Source organism: Somniosus microcephalus, chromosome 15, assembly GCF_052327205.1.
Source record: "Somniosus microcephalus isolate GS21.2 chromosome 15, FLI_Smic_1.0, whole genome shotgun sequence".
In the NCBI taxonomy this organism is placed as follows: Eukaryota; Metazoa; Chordata; class Chondrichthyes; order Squaliformes; family Somniosidae; genus Somniosus; species Somniosus microcephalus.
In genome coordinates, this window is record NC_141001.1 from 58,617,095 (window position 1) to 58,637,375 (window position 20,281).

Below are 20,281 nucleotides of genomic sequence, written 5' to 3' on the forward strand. Positions count from 1 at the left end.
TTCCGACATTCAATGAGATCATGGGGTGGGGATGGTGGCCATATTCCTTGAGGTATCATCACATGACCTCCCGCCCTGCCTAACAAACAGCCTTTCCCCCCTCTCTAATCATTTATAACTAATAAACAAGTGTTCAAATAATTTTTTTAATAATGCCCCTATTATTTTTCTCCAGGGTTGCTCGCAGCAGTGTCCAGGAGATTAATCTTCAATTCCTGGAGACTCCGGGACAATCCTGGCGTGTTGGCAACCTTAGGGTGGGTGGTGGGTGCCCCTTCTGAACAAATGCCACTTTAACCATTATGCAAGAGGAATAACAGTTTTGACATTGCAAACTTCTCAATAAATAATGTTTAGCTAGATAACACCAAAAAAAATCCATTCTATTATAATTTGCAGTAGAGGTTGATAAAGAAATTTGATATGTAATCTGATTAAAGAGTGGGATGATTTATTTGATGCAATGTAGCCAGTAACAGGTATGCAATACTAAACATTGCAGAAAGGGTGTATAATGAGTGATTGTTCCTTCGCGGCTTGTTATCAGTATATGCTTCCACCTCCTTCTCTTTCTCTGGCAGCTGACGTGTTAATCGGCGCTTGTTCCTCTTTTAAAGGGATTGAGTTTTTTTTATTGTTATTTTCCGTCGGCGGACACAAACCCGAGCTGCTCCTTTAACCCCGCGGCGCGTCCTTGATCGAGGGCCGATAATCCGGGAGACCATTGAGAGACGGAGGGAGCTTTTCATGCCAGGATCATGGCGGCTGGATTGAGGCGGGAGACGCTACCTGCTTACTGGTCTTTCGGCGTCTGCAGGGATGGTCGTATCTTTTTCATTGAGTACGTTTACCCCCAGAGCAACTTTCACGCAGAGTCTTGTCGCTTTCAAACGTTCAATGATTTAATTTTTTTTAAAAATACTATTTTATTTGTGTGTGTGTCTCTCTTTGTTTTGTTTCCCGCAGCGATCAAACACAAACCACCACTTGGTTACATCCACGAACTGCCGAACCTGTCAACTCCGGCCATATGATCCGATCAGGTGGGTCGAGCGAGACTTTACTAACTTTTTTTTTAAGTTGGTAGTTTCTCTTTATTATTTTTATATATATATTATGGTTGCAATTGAGACGGGCGAAAAGATACAAAGTTTCAGCCGCTGACTGGGGATTCTCTCTCTCTCTCTCTCTCTCCCTCTTTATTTACAGATCTACCTCGAGGATGGGAGGAAGGGTTCAGTGAAGAAGGAGCCAGCTACTTCATTAAGTGAGTTGCTTGCTTTTTTTTGTTGTTGCAAACTTGTAGTACTCCCAAGCAGGTGAATCAGGCAAATAACATATTTAGTTACCAAATCCCGCTCTGCCTCAGATCCACCTGTCTTGCTTCCAGTGGGTGTGCTGTTGGGTGGATTTGCTTTTTTAAAAACAAAAGAGGCCTTTTATTTAATATAATTCAAGTGAGAGCACAAAGGTTAATCATAAGGTGGAATTTACTACCGGTTGCGTTTACTATTGGATGCTTTCTGGCTGGTGCAAATATTTAATGATTGCTGAGGCGATCATATGATCGTGGAATGTAAGCAACAGGTCGTCACGTGAAGTTTTACAACCTGTGAGTTTGATAGTTGCAGTGTTTGAACTTGCGTACAGTTTTGAGAAGACGTAGCCTCATTTTGTTTGTGGCGTTTCCAGGTTGCGCTAGTATTTTTTAATACAGCACCAGAGAAAAAGGAAAGCAGATAAATGTGTTCTCCTTTTCTGTTCCAATGCAAATCAGGCTGACTGTGTTCCCCCGGCTGGGTGAAACTGCAAAACCATACAATGCAAAAACTCAGCCAGTGTCTCTGGGTGTTATGAATGGGGTTGGTGTGGTGGGTAAAGGAGGAATTTATGAATTGTGCGGACTACTCCAGTGACTAGTTATGTAGGAGATGTTAATCTTTGCTTTGTCGTTTCACAAAAAGGCGTTGTAATGACACAATATTTTTTCCCACATTGCAATTTTAGAATTTGTATGGTTGCTATGGTGATAAACAGCCCCTCGCAGTGAATTGTGCAGTGTCTAATTCAAATCTAAAATGCTTTCTTTCCACTCCCTAGTAAAAACAAGTAGTACTGATTTAAAAAAAATAATATATTCCTGTATTCTATGTGAAGTTGTGCCTCGATTTTATATTTGTATGCGTGAAACTTGCTGTAATGTGTAGGAGTGAATTATGAGATGGTTTCACAGATGAGAGGAGTCTGATGGCATCATATAACCTGCTAGAGCATTTACATTTCTCATTTGAAGCACAAATTAGATTTTCTTCTGCACCTCTCTATTGGCTGTCTCCTAGTTGTGTAATGTACAAAAAATCCACATTGCCTGTGGATAAAAAGCTCCTAAAAATCATTGGTGATTTATCTGATGATATGGATTCTTGTATCATGTTCATGAATGTAAAATACAAGCCTTTTTGTGTTCTAAGTGGGGTGTTGATATGTGACTGGTAGTTTTTTTCTGCTGCTTAGCAAACTACCAGGATATTGTTTTCCTGTTAGATGCTGATTGGAGCCACGCCTGTATATGTCATAACTCCCTGTGATGGTGTCTGCACCTTTGTGACGAGCTCCAAAGATTTTGTGTAGCTCACCATGTTCACTTTCCATCTGCATGTGTTTAGTGAAGGGCTTAAGTTTGGTAGCTGAGGCAAATGTTACTGACTGCAAGAACTTAAGACGATCATTCTGGGAAATTCTTTGCATTATTATTAAATGGTTTAGTTAAGATCAGAATGTTACTTAAAAATAATGCTCAACTTGTAGGACCATAGGTCATAAGTATAAACTAGTGAAAAGTGAATTTAAATCAGATAATTATCATAAATAACTATTTCATGTAAAGGCTGATATGTCTAGAATGATCTGGGCAAGGCAGTAGAAACTTTAAGGGTGTTCAAAACACAGTTAAAAGGATATTTGGTTAGAATTCCAGAAGGACATGCTTCAGTGGGACAGCTGCCCTTTTCTTGTCCTTGATTTTCCTTTTGTTGTAAGACCTGTGGTTCATTTAGTCATCAAGTAGCTGATGCAAAGTGCAGATGCTGAAATAACTTTAATAAAATATTGTACCCTCTGAATACAGACTCCCTGAAATACAGTAAATATAGTTTATTTTTGAGCAGACAGCCAGCTTTGTCACTTGTGTGGTGTCCACTAACATCATTTTATTTGCTTCTGGGTGACTCTCTGATAGATTGGTAACACAAGCTGGCACTGGTTTCTGTTTTAAAATGGCAACCATTGACTGGCAGCTAGAATCCTTCAAACCCTTGAGGCAGGAGCAGCCTTTTGACCCAGGTCATGAATATGCATGGTCAATCGATGGAGAATGAAGTGGAGGAGAGAGTAGCGCAGGTGAGGACTTCCAGGGGAACAAATTATTAGAATCTTTGGGCAAAGGGTGAGCGAACCAGGCCCTTGGATGCAGTTAGAGACGGCACAGAACTGTGAGTGCACTAGGTCCTGGGGACATGGATAGAATGATAACTGTCCTGTCTCTGTGCCCCAGGGCTAGGTACACTTGCTATTCTGTCCTGTTTCTAACTGTGTCTGAGGGCTTGGTTTACTTGACCCTCCTGCAGTGGCTTTGATAATCCACCCCCCGACAGCCCTCACCTGCCTCGCTCTCTGTCAATTGGTGGTGCACATCCATTATCTGGGCCAAACGGCACATCCCCGCGTCATGGATTGGAGGATTCTGGCTGCCAGTCAGTGTTAAAATTGTGCACCCTTTCATGTTGCCTCCAACCCTCTACCTGCCAGAATCCCCATTATCCCATACAAGAGTCAGCCAGAACCAGAAAGCTATTTTAGTAATCGCCACACGAGCAGCATGAATGGGTGGGAGTGAAAAAATTCTCCACCCAAAAAGTGGACAGTTTGCAATTAATGATTTTTGTGTACTTTCCCCTTTCATACCCGCCCCCCCCCCCCCCCCCCCCACTAATGCAACTGATCGAATATTGGGTATAGCTGCTGCTTAAGTCATGACCAGTTCATGCCCTACTGCATTTCACAACTGTAAGTACTTTTCGTATGATGTGCGAGTGTACTGGGTTTCAGTTTTCACAGGCAAAACCTATTGAATTGGAAAATGTGATTCCAAATCATCAATAAAAATCTTGATATCCAACATAATACAAATAGTTTAACCTATTCAGTTGTCTTGAAACAGTGTCCTTGGTCACATAACTTTTATGCAAGACGGTGTTTTTTTGAGTTGTATGTTTTTTGAGTTGTCAGTTAGTTTGAAGCTGTTCATCAGTTTTTCTGAGTTTTACAGGTTTGTATATACAAGTATATTGTTAACTTGTGGTCATGTGGGTAAATTCTGAAAGTTGTCCTAAATCTTCATTTTTTAATCATTTTTAGTTTCTTAATTCCTTGTGTTAAGTGAATTTAATGTAACAGATTTCATAAATTGTGCTGAGACAAATCTGCAGGGATCAAGCTGTATTTTATTCAAGCCTGAGTGAATTAACACTTGGGTGTGGATTTATTTTTTTGATTAGGTAAGACATTTGATACTTGCCTGACTTGACTTGAATTTGGTATTCTGTAGCATAATAGTGCTACAATGTCCTGCAGTTACTATATATTATTCCCCCTTTTGATATAAAGAGGTTTCTGTTATTAGTGCCATTCTTTGGAAAGATTTATTTTCTCCGTAGCAGCCATTTTCACCAATGTACAGGCTCTGTACTCATACACTTGCTGTCGATGTTGGCCAGTGACCTTGTCTAACCCAGAACAAAATATGCAAGACAAATGTGTGGGTAAACACAATTTTTCTAGTGGAATATATATTCATACCCTTACCACCTCTTCTAGTTTCCAGGGTTAACTTTTGTTAATTGTGCACCAAAGTATAGACATAGGCTACACCTGTGTCACTCTTAGCCTGGTGCCAGAGGTACACAAAAGAATCCTGACGTGTCTCTCCCTATGTTTTGCTACCTCCCAAATGTCCCCTTCTCTCCTTCTTGATGGTGCTTGAGAATAATCATGTCAGCATCATGAAGACTTGCAAGTGAGAGCTTGTTTCTGTGCTCCATCGCTCTGTGTGCCAGAGCTTCAGTATACTCTCTGCTGTGCCCCCTAGACCATAGCTTGCAGAAATTCATTCCCCTGCAAAACCTTTCCTCCTTCATTGTTCTATCTAAAACCAAGCAAGTTTACCACAGCTCCTAGCCCCCTACCCAGATATTGAAAAAGACTTCATTGTAGATTCCTGCAGCTCTAATATACTGTGGCCTCTCTAACATGTTTCTTCAATAGGAACCAAAATACATTTTTGAAATGGTCTCTGTCTCCTTGGTAAAGTGGTTTGTATTGCTAAGATTTTGTTAACAAGGTGATCTCTTAGTACTCTGAAATATAATGTTGGGGGGGGGGGGGCAAAGACAGCTAAGCTCCAGTAGTTTTTCAACAGAGATTGTGTTGTAACAGAGTGCTGTATAAATGTGAACTCTATAGATTTCAAAAACATATCTGACCTTGGATTTCAAAACCTGTTTCTTGTTTGGTGTGTAGTTGTTTCAATAAACCTAAAGCTTTGTACCACAAATTGGATATTGTTAAATGATTTTTATGAAGCAGTTACAATCACCAGTGAGCAAATCATTGCCAGATGTGTTCAGTTCACTCACTGTCACTGTAAACCTGTGGGAAAGGTACATGGGCCTTTGCCACATTTTAAGTTGAGGGAAGTGAAAATTGTGGCTGTTTACACACACTAAATATATAAAAATCTCTCCAGGGAATTGGAAATGCCTGAATTTTTTATCTTTCTTTTCTGCCTCCATGTGTTTTATGCAAAATAAAAACTGTTTAGATTTTGAAGCTTTGTGTGATGACTTGTAAAGTGGAATGAATTCTGAACTTAAATGGAATCAAACAGTGAGAACAAAGTGTTGAGTCCAGTGGGATTCTGCTGAATAATATGATCCATGAATGAGACTAACAAAGCATGATACATTGCACATCTTTCAGTCTACTGGCTGTAATAAATCTTCTAGTAGTTTGCATCTTTTTCATACAGAAGAACAGAATGGTGCAGATTGACATATATAGCCAGTTACTAATTCAAAAACAGTAGACTTAAGTTTTCCTCTTTTTTTTTTCTCTCTCTCTCTCTCTCTCTATCTTTTCCATTGTTTCTTGCTGTGGTTTGGTTTCATGGGTGCTGGCTACTGTCTGGTACATTGTCCATTCTTCACTAGTCACCCTAGACATTGGGGGAGGTGGTGCACCTCCCAGCTGAGCCCAACTTGTGTCTGTACCTAATGACTACCCAAGCATATTTTTAGTAGTGTTCGGGGGGAAGTGTGGTTGATGGGTTCCCCCCCCCCCCCCCCCGGTCCCTTTCATAGAAACATAGAAGATGGGAGCAGGAGTAGGCCATTCGGACCCTTGAGTCTGCTCTGCCATTCAATGCGATCATGGCTGATCATCCAAATTCAGTACCCGGTCCCTGCTTTCTCCCCATATCCCTTTAGCCTTAAGAAATATATCCAACTCCTTCTTGAATATATTTAATGAATTGGCCTCTACTGCCTTCTGTGGTAGAGAATTCCACAGGTTCACCACTCTCTGGGTGAAGAAATTCCTCCTCCTCTCTGTCCTAAATGGCTTACCCCTTATCCTTCGATTGTGACCTCTGGTTCTGGACTCCCCGACCATCGGGAACATCCTTCCTGTGTCTAGTCCTGTTAGAATTTTATAAGTTTCGCGTCTAGGGTGCGGAGACCAGTTATGGTGTCCATCTCAGTTCAGGTAAGCTAACTCGGAACAGACCAGGGTTGTGTTCATGATTTGCTCCCTCAGATTCTCACTGAGGCTTCCATTGTAATAAGGTGCTGAGTTCAATTCTCAGTCTATGTTGAGTTAGCTGACCTCCGGCACTGACAGTCAGGGCACTGCAGCTCACTCACTCTCTGATACAACTGACTGAACGCACTACATTCAAAATGGAATAATTCAAACAAAATTAACTTTCTTTTGGGGGGAGGAATCTGTCTGGTATCTTTTAGATGAGGTGCTGGACGATGGTCACAGTACTGTACCGAACATCTTTAGGCGAAGACGGAAAAGGAGAAAAATTATGAAGAAAACTGAAAAAGAATAAAACAATTTGATAATTCACTGAAATCACTCTTTAGTTTGGGTTGAAAATTCTTCCTTTTGTATCTGTGCGTTTTAATTCCTGGCACAATTTTAAAGTAAAATGCAGTGGGTGAAAAATCAGTTAAGAGCGTGCATCCAAATGAAGTGGAAAATTTAACTACCAAATGGTTCTACTTGCAATATGTAAACATTAATCATGATTTATATGGTTGGGCTGTTATTGGAAAAGCATTTAAAAGTTTGTAATGTGATTATGTTGCTGCATGTACTTCACTGATGGCTCAGTAGTTAAGTGCACCTCCCAGTCTAGTAATGAGATATAGAAAATCCCAAGGTCAATACTCAATCTCAACTGAGTTATCAGCACAACCTACTCGTACAAACCAGTGAAGTAGTTTAATTGGACACAGGGTGACTTGCATGAACATTTTGCAGCATTGCACAATTTCATATTGCCCTATTATAATAGAAAACTTTTGGGTGTGTTATGAAGACCCACAAGGTACAATTGATATTTTGTCAGTTGGCTCGTAAGTGCCAAAGTTATGATGGCCTTTAAAATAGATTCGTTTGTATCATTATTTTTCCTCCTCACTTCTCTACTAATTTTCTACCTTTCCTGGCATCAAGACATTGACTCCTTGGTGAGGTACCTTGCCCAAGTGGCTATTTTGTCTTAAAGTTGAATGTTGGTAGGCTTTTTGACGACTGGGGCATCACATCTGAGCTCTGTCCTGCCTTAACCTTGCTTTCTCATAGGTTCCTTTCTAATGGGGGGTATTAAATTGTGATCAAGATTGGGAATGCTGGCTGATTTTTCTTTTCATTCCCTGACAACTACATGTGCAGGAAGTGCATCCAGCTGCAGCTACTGACAGACCGCATTGCGGCACTGGAGCTGCGATTGGATGCATACTAGAGCGTTCACGATGCTCAGGACATCGTGAATAGCACGTTTACGGAGTTGGACACACCGCAGGTAGAGGTTGGACAGGAAGAAAGGGAACGGGTGACCAACAGGCAGAGTACAAGGCGCAGGCAGGTAGTGCAGGGGTCCCCTGTGACCATCCCCCCCCCCCCCCCCCTCCAACAGATACACCACTTTGAGTACTGTTTGGGGGGGATGGCTTATCAGAGGAAGGCAGCAGCAGCCAACCTCCTGGCACCAGGGGTGGCTCTGCTGCACAGAATGGGAGGAAAAAGAGGGGTCGAGCTATAGTAATAGGGGATTCAATTGTAAGGGGAATAGATGGGCGTTTCTGCGGCCGCAAATGAGACTCCAGGATGGTGTGTTGCCTCCCTGGTGCAAGGTTCAAGGATGTCTCCGAGCGGCTGCAGAACATCTTGGAAGGGGAGGGTGAACAGCCAGTTGTCGTGGTGCATATAGGCACCAACGATATAGGTAAAAAGTGGGATGAGGTCCTAAAAGTGGAATATAGGGAGTTGGGAGATAAATTTAAAAAACAGGACCTCCAAGGTAGTAATCTCAGGATTGCTACCAGTGCCAAATGCTAGTCAGAGTAGAAATAGAAGGATACTTCAGATGAATACGTGGCTAGAGGAATGGTGCTGGGGGAGGGATTCAAGTTCCTGGGACATTGGAACTGGTTCTGGGGGAGGTGGGACCAGTTCAAACCGGGCAGGGCTGGAACCGATGTCCTAGGGGGAGTGTTGGCTAGTGCTGTGGGGGAGGGTTTAAACTAAAATGGCAGGGGGTTGGGAACCTGAGCAGGGAGACAGAGGAAAGGGAAACAAGGATAAAAGCAAAAGATAGGAAGGAGAAAAACAAAAGTGGCAGAGAAATCAACGGTCTAAATTAAACATGGCCATAGTAAATAGTAATTCTAATAGGTCTAAGAGCGTTAAAAAAACAAGCCTGAAGGCTTTGTGTCTTAATGTGAGGAGCATTTGTAATAAGGTGGATGAATTGGCTGTGCAAATAGAGGTAAACGAATATGATTTGGTTGGGATTACGGAAACGTGGCTCAAGGATGGCCAAGACTGGGAACTCAACATCCAGGGGTATTCGATATTCAGGAAAGATAGGCAAAAAGGAAAAGGAGGTGGGGTAGCATTACTGGTTAAAGAAGGGATTAACACAATTGTAATGAAGGATATTAGCTCTGATGATGTGGGATCTGTATGGGTAGAATTGAGGAATACTAAGGGGAAAAAAACGTTAGTGGGAGTGGTATATAGACCTCCAAACAGTAAGGCCGGAGGTTGGGGCTGGCATTAAAAGGGAAATTGAAGAAGCATACAATAAGGGCACAGCAGTCATCATGGGTGACTTTAAGCTACTTATAGATTGGGCCAACCAAATTAGTAACAATACTGTGGAGGAGGAATTCCTGGAGTGTTTACGGGATGGTTTCCTGGACCAGTATGTTGAGGAACCAACCAGTGATCAGGCCATCTTAGACTGGGTATTATGTAACGAGAAAGGATTAATTAGCAATCTTGTTGTACGAGGCCCCTTGGGTCAGAGCGATCATAATATGATCGAATTCTTCATTAAGATGGAGAATGAAGTAGTTGACTCAGAGACTAGGGTCCTCAATTTAAATAAAGGAAACTACGATGGTCTGAGGAGCGAGTTGGGTAGGATTGATTGGGGAGTGGCACTCAAAGGGTTGACGGTGGATAGGCAATGGCAAACATTCAAAGACCGAATGGATGAGCTACAGAATTTGTTCATCCCAGTTTGGCACAAAAATAAAACAAAAAAGGTGACTCAACTGTGGCTAACAAGGGAAATTAGGGATAGCATAAGATCCAAGGAGAGGACATATAAATTGGCCAGAAAAAGCAATTATCCTGAGGATTGGGAGCAGTTTAGGATTCAACAAAGGAGGACAAAGGGATTAATTAAGAAAGGGAAAATAGAATATGAGCGTAAGCTTGCAGGGAACATAAAAACTGACTGTAAAAGCTTTTATAGATATGTGAGGAGAAAAAGATTGGTGAAGTCAAGCGTAGGTCCCTTGCAGTCAGAATCAGGGGAATTTATAATGGGGAACAAAGAAATGGCGGACCAACTAAATACATATTTTGGTTCGGTCTTCACAGAGGACACCAATAACCTCCCAGAGATGCCGGGGAACATAGGGTCTGATGAAAGGGAGGAACTGAAAGAAATCAGTATTTGTAGGGAAATGGTGTTCGGAAAATTGATGGGACTGAAGGCCGATAAATCCCCAGGGGCTGATAATCTACATCCCAGGGTACTTAAGGAAGTGGCCCTAGAAATAGTAGATTCATTGCTGGTCATCTTCCAGAACTCGATAGATTCTGGAACAGTACCCATGGATTGGAGGGTAGCGAATGTTACCCCACTATTCAACAAAAGGTGGTAGAGAAAAAGTGGGGAATTATAGACCGGTAAGCCTGACATCGGTAGTGGGGAAAATGCTAGAGTCCATTATAAAATATGTAATAGCAGAGCACTTAGAAAACAGTGACAGGATCGGACAAAGTCAACATGGATTTACAAAAGGTAAATCATGCTTGACTAATCTACTGGAATTTTTTGAGGATGTAACTTGTAAAATAGATAAGGGAGAACCAGTGGACGTGGTGTATTTGGCCTTTCAGAAGGCTTTCGATAAGGTCCCACATAAGAGATTAGCGTGCAAAATTAAGGCACATGAGATTGGCGGCAAGGTATTGACTTGGATAGAGAACTGGTTGGCGGACAGAAAGCAAAGAGTTGGAATAAATGGGTCGTTTTCCGAGTGGCAGGCAGTGACTAGTGGGGTACCGCAAGGATCGGTCCTAGGATCTCAGCTGTTCACTATCTATTAATGATCTGGACGAGGGAATTGGATGTAATATCCAAATTTGCAGACGACACAGCTGGGTGGGAGGGTATCCTGTGAGGAGGATGTCGTGAAACTCCAGTATGATTTGGACAAGTTGGGTGATTGGGCAAAAACATGGCAAATCCACTATAATGTGGATAAATGTGAGGTTATCCACTTTGGTGGCAAAAAGAGGACGTCAGATTTTTATTTGAATGGCAATAGATTGGGAGAAGGGGAAGTGCAAAGAGACCTGGGTGGTGTTGTGCACCAGTCGCTGAAGGTAAGCATGCAGGTGCAGCAGGCGGTTAAGAAGGCAAATGTTATGTTGGCCTTCGTAGCAAGAGGGTTCGAGTACAGGAACAAGGATGTCTTGCTACAATTGTACAGGGCCTTGGTGAGACCACATCTTGAGTATTGTGTGCAGTTTTGGTCACCTTACCTGAGGAAGGACATTCTTGCCATGGAAGGAGTGCAGCGAAGATTCACAGGGCTGATACCTGGGATGGCAGGAATGACATGTGAGGAGAGATTGTGTCGATTGGGCTTATACTCACTGGAGTTTAGAAAATTGAGAGGGGATCTCATCGAAACCTATAAAATTCTGTCAGGCCTGGACAGACTAGATGCAGGAAGGATGTTTCTGATGGCCAGGGAGTCCAGAACCAGGAGTCATAGTCTAAGGATAAGGGGTAAGCCATTTAGGACTGAAATGAGGAGGAATTTCTTCACCCAGAGAGTGGTGAACCTGTGGAATTCTCTGCCACAGAGGGCGGTGGAGGCCAGTGTGGTAAACCACTTTTATCGTTCACTATCGTTACACTATAGTTATCACTGTTATATCGTTACTCTATGGTTATCACTGTTCACACTGTTGTATCACTATACGAGGTCGCCTCTTGTCACGCTGCTATACCTGGGCTGACCACTGCTGACTCCGCCCATGACTCCACCTACCTGCCCAGGTATAAAGGTAGTCGACTGGCTGGCATTCCTCCTTTGTTGTATCCGATCACCCACGAGGGTGGGCTCTGTTATTTAGCCAATAAAAACCTATAGTTACTTTCTTAACTCGTCGCTTTTCATTGGATGAATTGATAGGTATATCAATTTTATTGGCTAAATTTTAAAATGTCGACACCTGAGCAGTCAAACGACCAGCCAAGCGACCAGCCAGACGCCCAGCTACAACAGCCACAGCAGCCGGCCTGGCTGCAAGCCCTCAGACCACCGTACCTGGATCTAAACCCACAGGCAGCAAACTCAGCCCTCGACTTCGAACACTGGCTGAGCTGCTTCGAAGCCTACCTGGGAGAATCCGGCGTGCCTCAGAAATCCATGCTAAGAGTTCTGAACGCCCAAGTGAGCCCTAAAGTATTCGCACTCATCCGGGACCTTAAAACATACGAGGACGCCATCAACCGGCTGAAAAGACAGTACCAAACCCCGGTAAATTCCATGTATGCCAGACACCTAAGATCCCGCCCGCAACAGCCAGGAGAGCCCGTGGAGGAATTTTTACGGGTGCTACAAGCACTCGGCAGAGACTGTAACTTTAAAGTGGTAACGGCGGCAGAAAATACTGAAGACCATGTCCGCGATGCCTTCGTGAAAGGCCTGCGGTCCGACTACTCACGGCAAAGACTACTGGAAGCAAGGGACCTCGACCTGGACAAAGCTGCAGCCCTCGCGCTCTCTCTCTAGAGGTGGCCCATCGGGACCTCGAGGCATACTCAAGGTACTGTAACTCGCGACCCTGGGACTTGGGACCGACCCCGACCGCGATACCCCCCGCAGCAACCCCCCTGGGACCTACCTCCGCGTCGGCGTCCCGGACCTGATCGAGACCGCCACCCCCGGTACCGGCTCCGACATCGGACCCCCGCGATCGGGCCGCCGGCTGCTTCTTCTGCGGCCAGGCGAAACACCCGAGGTCGCGCTGCCCAGCCAGGAACTCTACCTGCTCAAACTGCATGAAGAAAGGCCACTTCGCTAAGGCCTGCAGAGGTGCATCATCAGAGGCCAGCAGTGCCTCATGCGAGCTGTGGGGGCGGCCGTCTTCCTTCAAGGCAACAGAGGCCAGCATCCCCACATGTGAGTCATGGGGGCGGCCATCTTTGATACAGGCAACCGACATCAGCAGTGCCTCATGTGAGTTATGGGGGCAGCCATCTTCTCCGCCATTTTGTCCAACCTCGTGGGAGACGCCATTTTACCCACCACGCCCGACCGCCACCGTGCCTCTAGACCCGACTACCGCCTCAACCGCAGACTACAACAACTCGCTCAGCTATACACTAGCCTCCGTCACACTGGACCAGGCCCGCCCGCATCACCTGTCCAAGTCGATGATGGACATCAAAGTAAACGGCCATGCCACGACCTGCCTGTTCGACAGCGGAAGCACGGAGAGCTTCATCCACCCAGACACGGTGAGCCACTACTCCCTCCCTGTCCTGCCAACGCGCAACCGGATCTCGATGGCATCGAGGTCACACGCCACAGACATCAGCGGCTACTGTGTTGTGACCCTGTCGGTTAAGGGTACGGAGTATAAAAATTTTAAACTCCTCGTCCTGCCCCAGCTATGCGCTGCCGTCCTACTAGGCCTAGACTTCCAATCCCACCTCCAAAGCGTCACGCTAGCATACGGCGGACCCCTCCCCCCACTCAGTCGACAACCAGCAGATTTTAAACCGCCCACCGCGTAACACCTGCGGCCTATCCACCCTCAAGGTCCCGCCACCTTCCCTGTTCGCTAACCTCACCCCCGACTGCAAACCCGTCGCTACCAAGAGCAGGCGGTACAGCGCCGGGGACAGAGCTTTCATTAGCTCTGAGGTGCAGCGTCTCCTGAAGGAGGGCATCATCGAGGGGAGCACCAGCCCCTGGCGTGCCCAGGTCGTGGTCGTTAAGACCGGCAATAAAAACCGCCTGGTCATCGACTACAGCCAGACCATAAACAGGTACACCCAGCTGGACGCATACCCCCTTCCCCGCATATCTGATATGGTCAATCAGATTGCGCAGTACCGGGTATTCTCCACCATCAACCTTAAGTCGGCCTATCACCAACTCCCTATCCGCCCTGAGGACCGCCAGTATACAGCCTTCGAGGCGAACGGCCGCCTCTACCACTTCCTTAGGGTTCCCTTCGGCGTCACCAACGGGGTTTCGGTCTTCCAAAGGGAGATTGACCGGATGGTTGACCAGAACGGGCTGCACGCCACGTTCCCCTATCTAGATAACGTCACCATCTGTGGCCACGACCGGCAGGACCACGATGTTAATCTGGAGAGATTCCTCCGTACGGCCCAACGGCTGAACCTCACCTACAATAAGGATAAATGTGTGTTTAACACCTCGCGCCTTGCCATCCTCGGCTGTGTAGTAGAGAACGGAGTCATCGGCCCCGACCCCGAAAGAATGCGCCCCCTCATGGAGCTACCCCTCCCCCACTGTCCAAAGGCACTGAAGAGAACCCTGGGGCTCTTCGCCTACTATGCCCAATGGGTGCCCAATTATGCGGACAAAGCCAGACCCCTCATGAAGTCCACATCCTTCTCCCTCATTAAGGGAGACATTGCCAAGGCCACTATGCACGCAGTGGATGAGTCCATCCCCTTCCAAGTCGAGAGCGATGCATCCGACTTCGCCCTAGCCGCCACCCTTAACCAGGAGGGGAGACCGGTGGCCGCCTTCTCAAGGACCCTACAGGGCCCTGAGATCCGACACTCGTCGGTCGAGAAGGAGGCCCAGGCGATTGTGGAGGCGGTACGACGCTGGAGGCACTACCTGGCAGGCAAACGATTTACCCTCCTTACCGACCAACGTTCGGTCGCTTTTATGTTTAATAACAAGCTGAGGGGCAAAATCAAGAATGACAAGATCTTGAGGTGGAGAATCGAGCTCTCCACCTACAATTATGATATCTTGTACCGGCCAGGTAAGCTGAACGAACCCCCCGATGCTCTGTCACTAATTACATGCGCCAGCGCGCAAAGTGATAGACTTCAGACCCTCCACAACGACCTCTGCCACCCCGGGGTCACCAGACTTTACCACTTCAAGGCCCGCAACCTGCCCTACTCCATCGAGGAGGTCAGGACCATGACCAGGAACTGCCAGACCTGTGCCGAGTGCAAACCGCACTTCTTTAGGCCGGACAGAGCAAGCCTGATCAAGGCCACCCGCCCCTTCGAGCGCCTGAGCATCGACTTTAAGGGGCCCCTCCCGTCCTCTGACCGTAATGTGTACTTCCTCAACATTGTTGATGAGTACTCCCGTTTCCCCTTTGCCTTCCCCTGCCCAGACATGACCAGTACCATGGTCATTAAATGCCTGAACGACCTCTTCGCCTTGTTCGGGTTCCCAAACTATATACATAGTGACCGGGGCTCCTCCTTCATGAGCGAGGAACTCCGTCAGTTCCTACTAGCGAGAGGTATTGCTGCAAGCAGGACCACCAGCTACAACCCCCGAGGGAACGGCCAGGTAGAAAGAGAGAACGCGACGGTATGGAAGGCCGTCCTCTTAGCCTTAAAGTCTAAGGGCCTCCCAACCTCCCGCTGGCAGGAAGTCCTCCCGGCAGCGCTGCATTCCACCCGGTCACTACTATGCACTGCCATCAACGCCACCCCCCATGAATGAATGTTTGCTTTCCCCAGGAAGTCGACTACGGGAACCACGCTACCAACCTGGCTGACCTCTCCGGGGCCCGTCTTGCTGCGAAAGCACGTGAGGGCCCATAAAACGGACCCCCTGGTCGAGAGGGTGGACCTCCTGCACGCCAACCCCCAGTACGCCTATGTGGCATACCCAGACGGGCGGGAGGACACAGTCTTCTTACGAGACCTCGGGCACTCCGGAGACACCACCTTCACCCCCCCCCCCCCCCCCCACCCAATTCCAGACCAGGTAGACGGCATGCCGGAACCCCACGAGCCTTCGCCGACCACGCAGATACCAGCATTAACACCGGATAATGCAACACCGCCGCTGCGACGATCAGAAAGGCTTACGAGGCCTCTGGACAGACTGACATACCAGAACTGGTAGTACACTTCACCCCGCCGGACTCAAATCTAAACAAGGGGTGAATGTGGTAAACCACTTTTATCGTTCACTATCGTTACACTCTAGTTATCACTGTTATATCATTACTCTATGGTTATCACTGTTCACACTGTTGTATCACTATACGAGGTCGCCTCTTGTCACGCTGCTATACCTGGGCTGACCACTGCTGACTCCGCCCATGACTCCACCTACCTGCCCAGGTATAAAGGTAGTCGACTGGCTGGCATTCCTCCTTGTTGTATCCGATCACCCACGAGGGTGGGCTCTGTTATTTAGCCAATAAAAACCTATAGTTACTTTCTTAACTTGTCGCTTTTCATTGGATGAATTGATAGGTATATCAGCCAGTTCATTAAATATATTCAAGAATGAGTTGGATATATTTCTTAAGGCTAAAGAGATCAGGGGATATGGGGAGAAGGCAGGGACAGGGTACTGAATTTGGATGATCAGCCATGATCTCATTGAATGGCAGAGCAGGCTCGAAGGGCTGAATGGCCTACTCCTGCTCCTATGTTTCTATCCAGGCATGCTAAATGCCTCATCTCAGCACTGACAGGGACCAAACATTTGTACCATTCTTCAGTCCTAATCCAGTAGAGAATTGGATGAAGTTAATTGAGTTATATGTGCACACAGGCTTCATTCTGCACTATATTCCTGTGCAGTTTGGTTCAAGTGTAGCTGGAGACAGTGCAAGTATGAATTGTGATTATTGTTCTGAGAAGTGGGTGTCAAATATTTATACTTCGAACATTATCAGAAAATTAATTTTCAAAGGAAATATATTTGCAGTGCTAACCAATTACAGAATCTGATGTCCTCATTTGCTTACAAAAGACATTTAATAGAAGTTGAATTCTTATATGGTAAAACACTTTCTGTTTTGATTTACCCTAATAGTCATTTGTATTATGTCTTTTTGCTTAGTGCAGCTATTTGTGAATGAGTTGCCTGCATTAAAAACCTTTCTGAATCACAAGTGTTGGCAACATTAAAAATCACACATGTGACTGGTGATGTAATTATGTCCTCCCCTGTATATCAATATGGTAAACTCTTTGCCACCCCTTTAACTGTGAACGTGAACAGGTCGGGAGGAATGAGAGTCAGTGATGGTCTGAGAGTTGGGCTGACGGTGAATATTATTTGACTTTAGTTATGATGTTGCATTGTATAACACACACAAGACTGTTCCAATTTAATGAAGTTAAAGTTAGAGTTTTTCAACATTGCATATTTTGTTAAAATAGTTGCCCAGATTTTTGGCCAAGGATGCTACTTGCACTGCATTTACCTTGATAGCCCTGGTGTTAGCCGCATCCCCTGCTTTGGCATCAATGCTGCTACTTCTGAATACCCATCTCCTCTGCAAAAAGATGGGCGTAGACCACCATCTTTTCTGCTCACTATTGGTTTTGTTTTCATTATACTTGATCAAGCCAACAGTGTGGTTTTTTTCCCCCCACTTGCTGACCTGTATAAACCTTCCCCCATACTTTGGAAATAAGTCATTATCAAGTGGGATTAATTCCAATCACCAGTAACCATGCACTATATTAAGAAAAGGTTCTGTAATATAAAAACACGAGCACAGTGGTAGGATTATCAGTGCACAAATTAATCCTAATTTTATTTTTCTAAATCCCTCCTTTCCTGAGGGTGCTGTTCTGGCAGAGATCAGCACTGACTGGAGATCAAACCTGGGACCTGTATGTGTGGTGCATTTATTCATTAAACCATCAGGGGAGAGCTATAATTTTAATTTCAGTGAAATATTTCTGCAATTGTTCCACCGTGAATGGAACTCTGCAATGAATTAAACTGATGGGCAACATCCTACTCCATGCCTTCTGCTGATTGCCTTGCAAGCTTTCCTGATCCACACAGACACACGTTTTTGAAGTTGAATCGTGTGCCCGCTGAAAGTGAATAATTTATTGTATCTAATTACACCGTTCCCTTGATTTTTGTAGTTGGTAATTCTTTGTTTATATGCTGAGCCTACCTACTGCCGCTATTGCAGAAGTGCAAAAAAAAAACAATTTCACTTTTCAAGTTTGAGATGGTTTCCAGAATGAGTTTCTTCTTCTGCATTTGTTTTGTTGGCAATAATAGGCCAGTGATTATACTTCAGTACGAAATTAATATACAGTAGTTTGCGTACGAAATTGATGCATTCTAGGTCAAGTGCTGTTTCACTAGAACAATAAAGGCTTCTGCAGTTGTTGTTGAACGTCACTTCTGATATTGGGCTCTGGTTGTGCTATAAACACACACTTTTTAACCTTTGTTCCGAGATTGGTTACTGAAATAGAATTGTCTCGGCACTACACTTGTGTTTGGGCAGTGTTGTTGGAGCATTCCTGATAGCTCAGTGAGCAAATGCACAGCCTGCTGTGGTGTTGACATACAGATCAAAAAGGTCACAGGTTCCATCTTCTGAACTGAGTTCTCTTTTCTTTCAGCCTGGGAGGCAGTAGGAGCACTACAATCAGTCTCCTTGCTCCTAGACTAGATCGGAACAAATTTATCTGCAGTTCGCATTCCTGATTTGCTATCTAGTGGTCTTCACCGTTTGGTACATGTGTGCTGACATAGAGCGAGGGTAGGATCAGTGTTTGCTCTGTGGTCAGTCTGCCAAGCTAGGGTTTCACTTGAAATATGGCCACTTGCATGAGATACCCAGGTCTTTTGGTGTTTGTGGAACTGTACGCTGGAGGGATAACATTTGAAAGGGAAAAAAATAGTTTTCAGTTATCTTTATTGCTTCTTGAGTCAAACATTGTTTTCTTTTCCTTCCCTCTAAATTGTTCAGTTTTCCATAGTTGAAATTTCAACATATTGGAGAATTAGTCCCAAAAGTTTAATCCTAATGATGGGAACTGTAAGGTCCTCCATCCATGTGAAGATCTAATCTGTGCTGTACAGACAAGAAAAATAGGCTCATGATACTACTACTTCCATGTGTGTCCTAGTTACCAAAAGATGCATGGCAACTGCAGCATAATGTGGATAAATGCGAGGTTATCCACTTTGGTGGCAAAAACAGGAAGGCAGATTATTATCTGAACGGCAATAGATTGGGAAAAGGGGAAGTGCAATGAGACCTGGGTGTCCTTGTGCACCAGTCGCTGAAGGTAAGCATGCAGGTGCAGCAGGCGGTTAAGAAGGCAAATGGTATGTTGGCCTTCATAGCGAGAGGGTTCGAGTACAGGAACAAGGATGTCTTGCTGCAGTTGTGCAGGGCCTTGGGGAGACCACATCTTGAGTATTGTGTGCAGTTTTGTTCGCCTTATCTGAGGAAGGATGTTCTTGCCATGGAGGGAGTGCAGCAAAGATTCACCAGACTGATACCTGGGATGGCAGGAATGATGTATGAAGAGAGATTGGGTCGATTGGGCGTATAATCGCTGGAGTTTAGAAGAATGAGAGGGGATCTTATTGAAACTTATAAAATTCTAACAGAACTAGACAGACTAGATGCAGGAAGGATGTTCCCGATGGCGGGGAAGTCCAGAACCAGGGGTCACAGTCTAAGGATAAGGGGTAAGCCATTTAGGACAGAAATGAGGAATGTCTTCACCCAGAGAGTGGTGAACCTGTGGAATTCTCTACCACAGAAGGCAGTTGAGGCCAATTCATTAAATATATTCAAGAAGGAGTTGGATATATTTCTTGAGGCTAAAGGGATATGAGGAGAAAGCAGGGACAGAGTACTGAATTTGGATGATCAGCCATGATCTCATTAAATGGCGGAACAGGCTCGAGGGGCCGAATGGCCTACTCCTGCTCCTATCTTCTATGTTTCTATGTTGCATAAGCCAACCGTCCATTTGCCTCTAAGCTCTAATGATTTCCTAGCATGAAGCAAGCCTCTGATGTGCAGAATGAAAGGAGAAAATGTTTAAATTCAATGCTTGCAGTGTTGCAGAAGAGCAATTTGATGTGTTTTGTCATCTGTATGAATGGAGCTGATCAATTTCTCTTCAAAGAGAGTACACGTGCGGAATGGAAAGTGCAGTACTGACATCTGCACCTGTACTGTAGAAGTTTACATCATAGAAGGAAGCCATTCGGTCCATTGTGTCTGTGCTGGCTCTTTACGAGAGCAATCCAAAACAAATCTCGCTGTCCTGTAACCTCCTCTGCTTGAAATATTTATCCATTGCAATGGTCTTTGCTTCAATCACTCAGACAAAACAATCCATGCTCCAACAAACCTCCGGTGT

General features: G+C 45.2%; 1 protein-coding gene across 6 annotated transcripts in view; it reads left to right on the forward strand.

Moving 5' to 3' along the window:
- Positions 1-643: 643 nt before the first annotated feature.
- plekha7b (pleckstrin homology domain containing A7b) overlaps positions 644-20,281 on the forward strand; it is a 652,966-nt gene continuing 633,328 nt past the window's right edge. For 4 of the 6 annotated variants that reach the window (XM_086007862.1, XM_086007863.1, XM_086007864.1 and 1 more), the window contains exons 1-3: positions 644-841; positions 967-1,043; positions 1,210-1,267. In XM_086007862.1, coding sequence (XP_085863988.1) covers positions 759-841; positions 967-1,043; positions 1,210-1,267 — 218 coding nt within the window. In that variant the 5' untranslated portion in view covers positions 644-758. The remainder of the gene's footprint in view (positions 842-966; positions 1,044-1,209; positions 1,268-20,281) is intronic. The other 2 variants (XM_086007867.1, XM_086007868.1) reach the window with 1 other exon arrangement.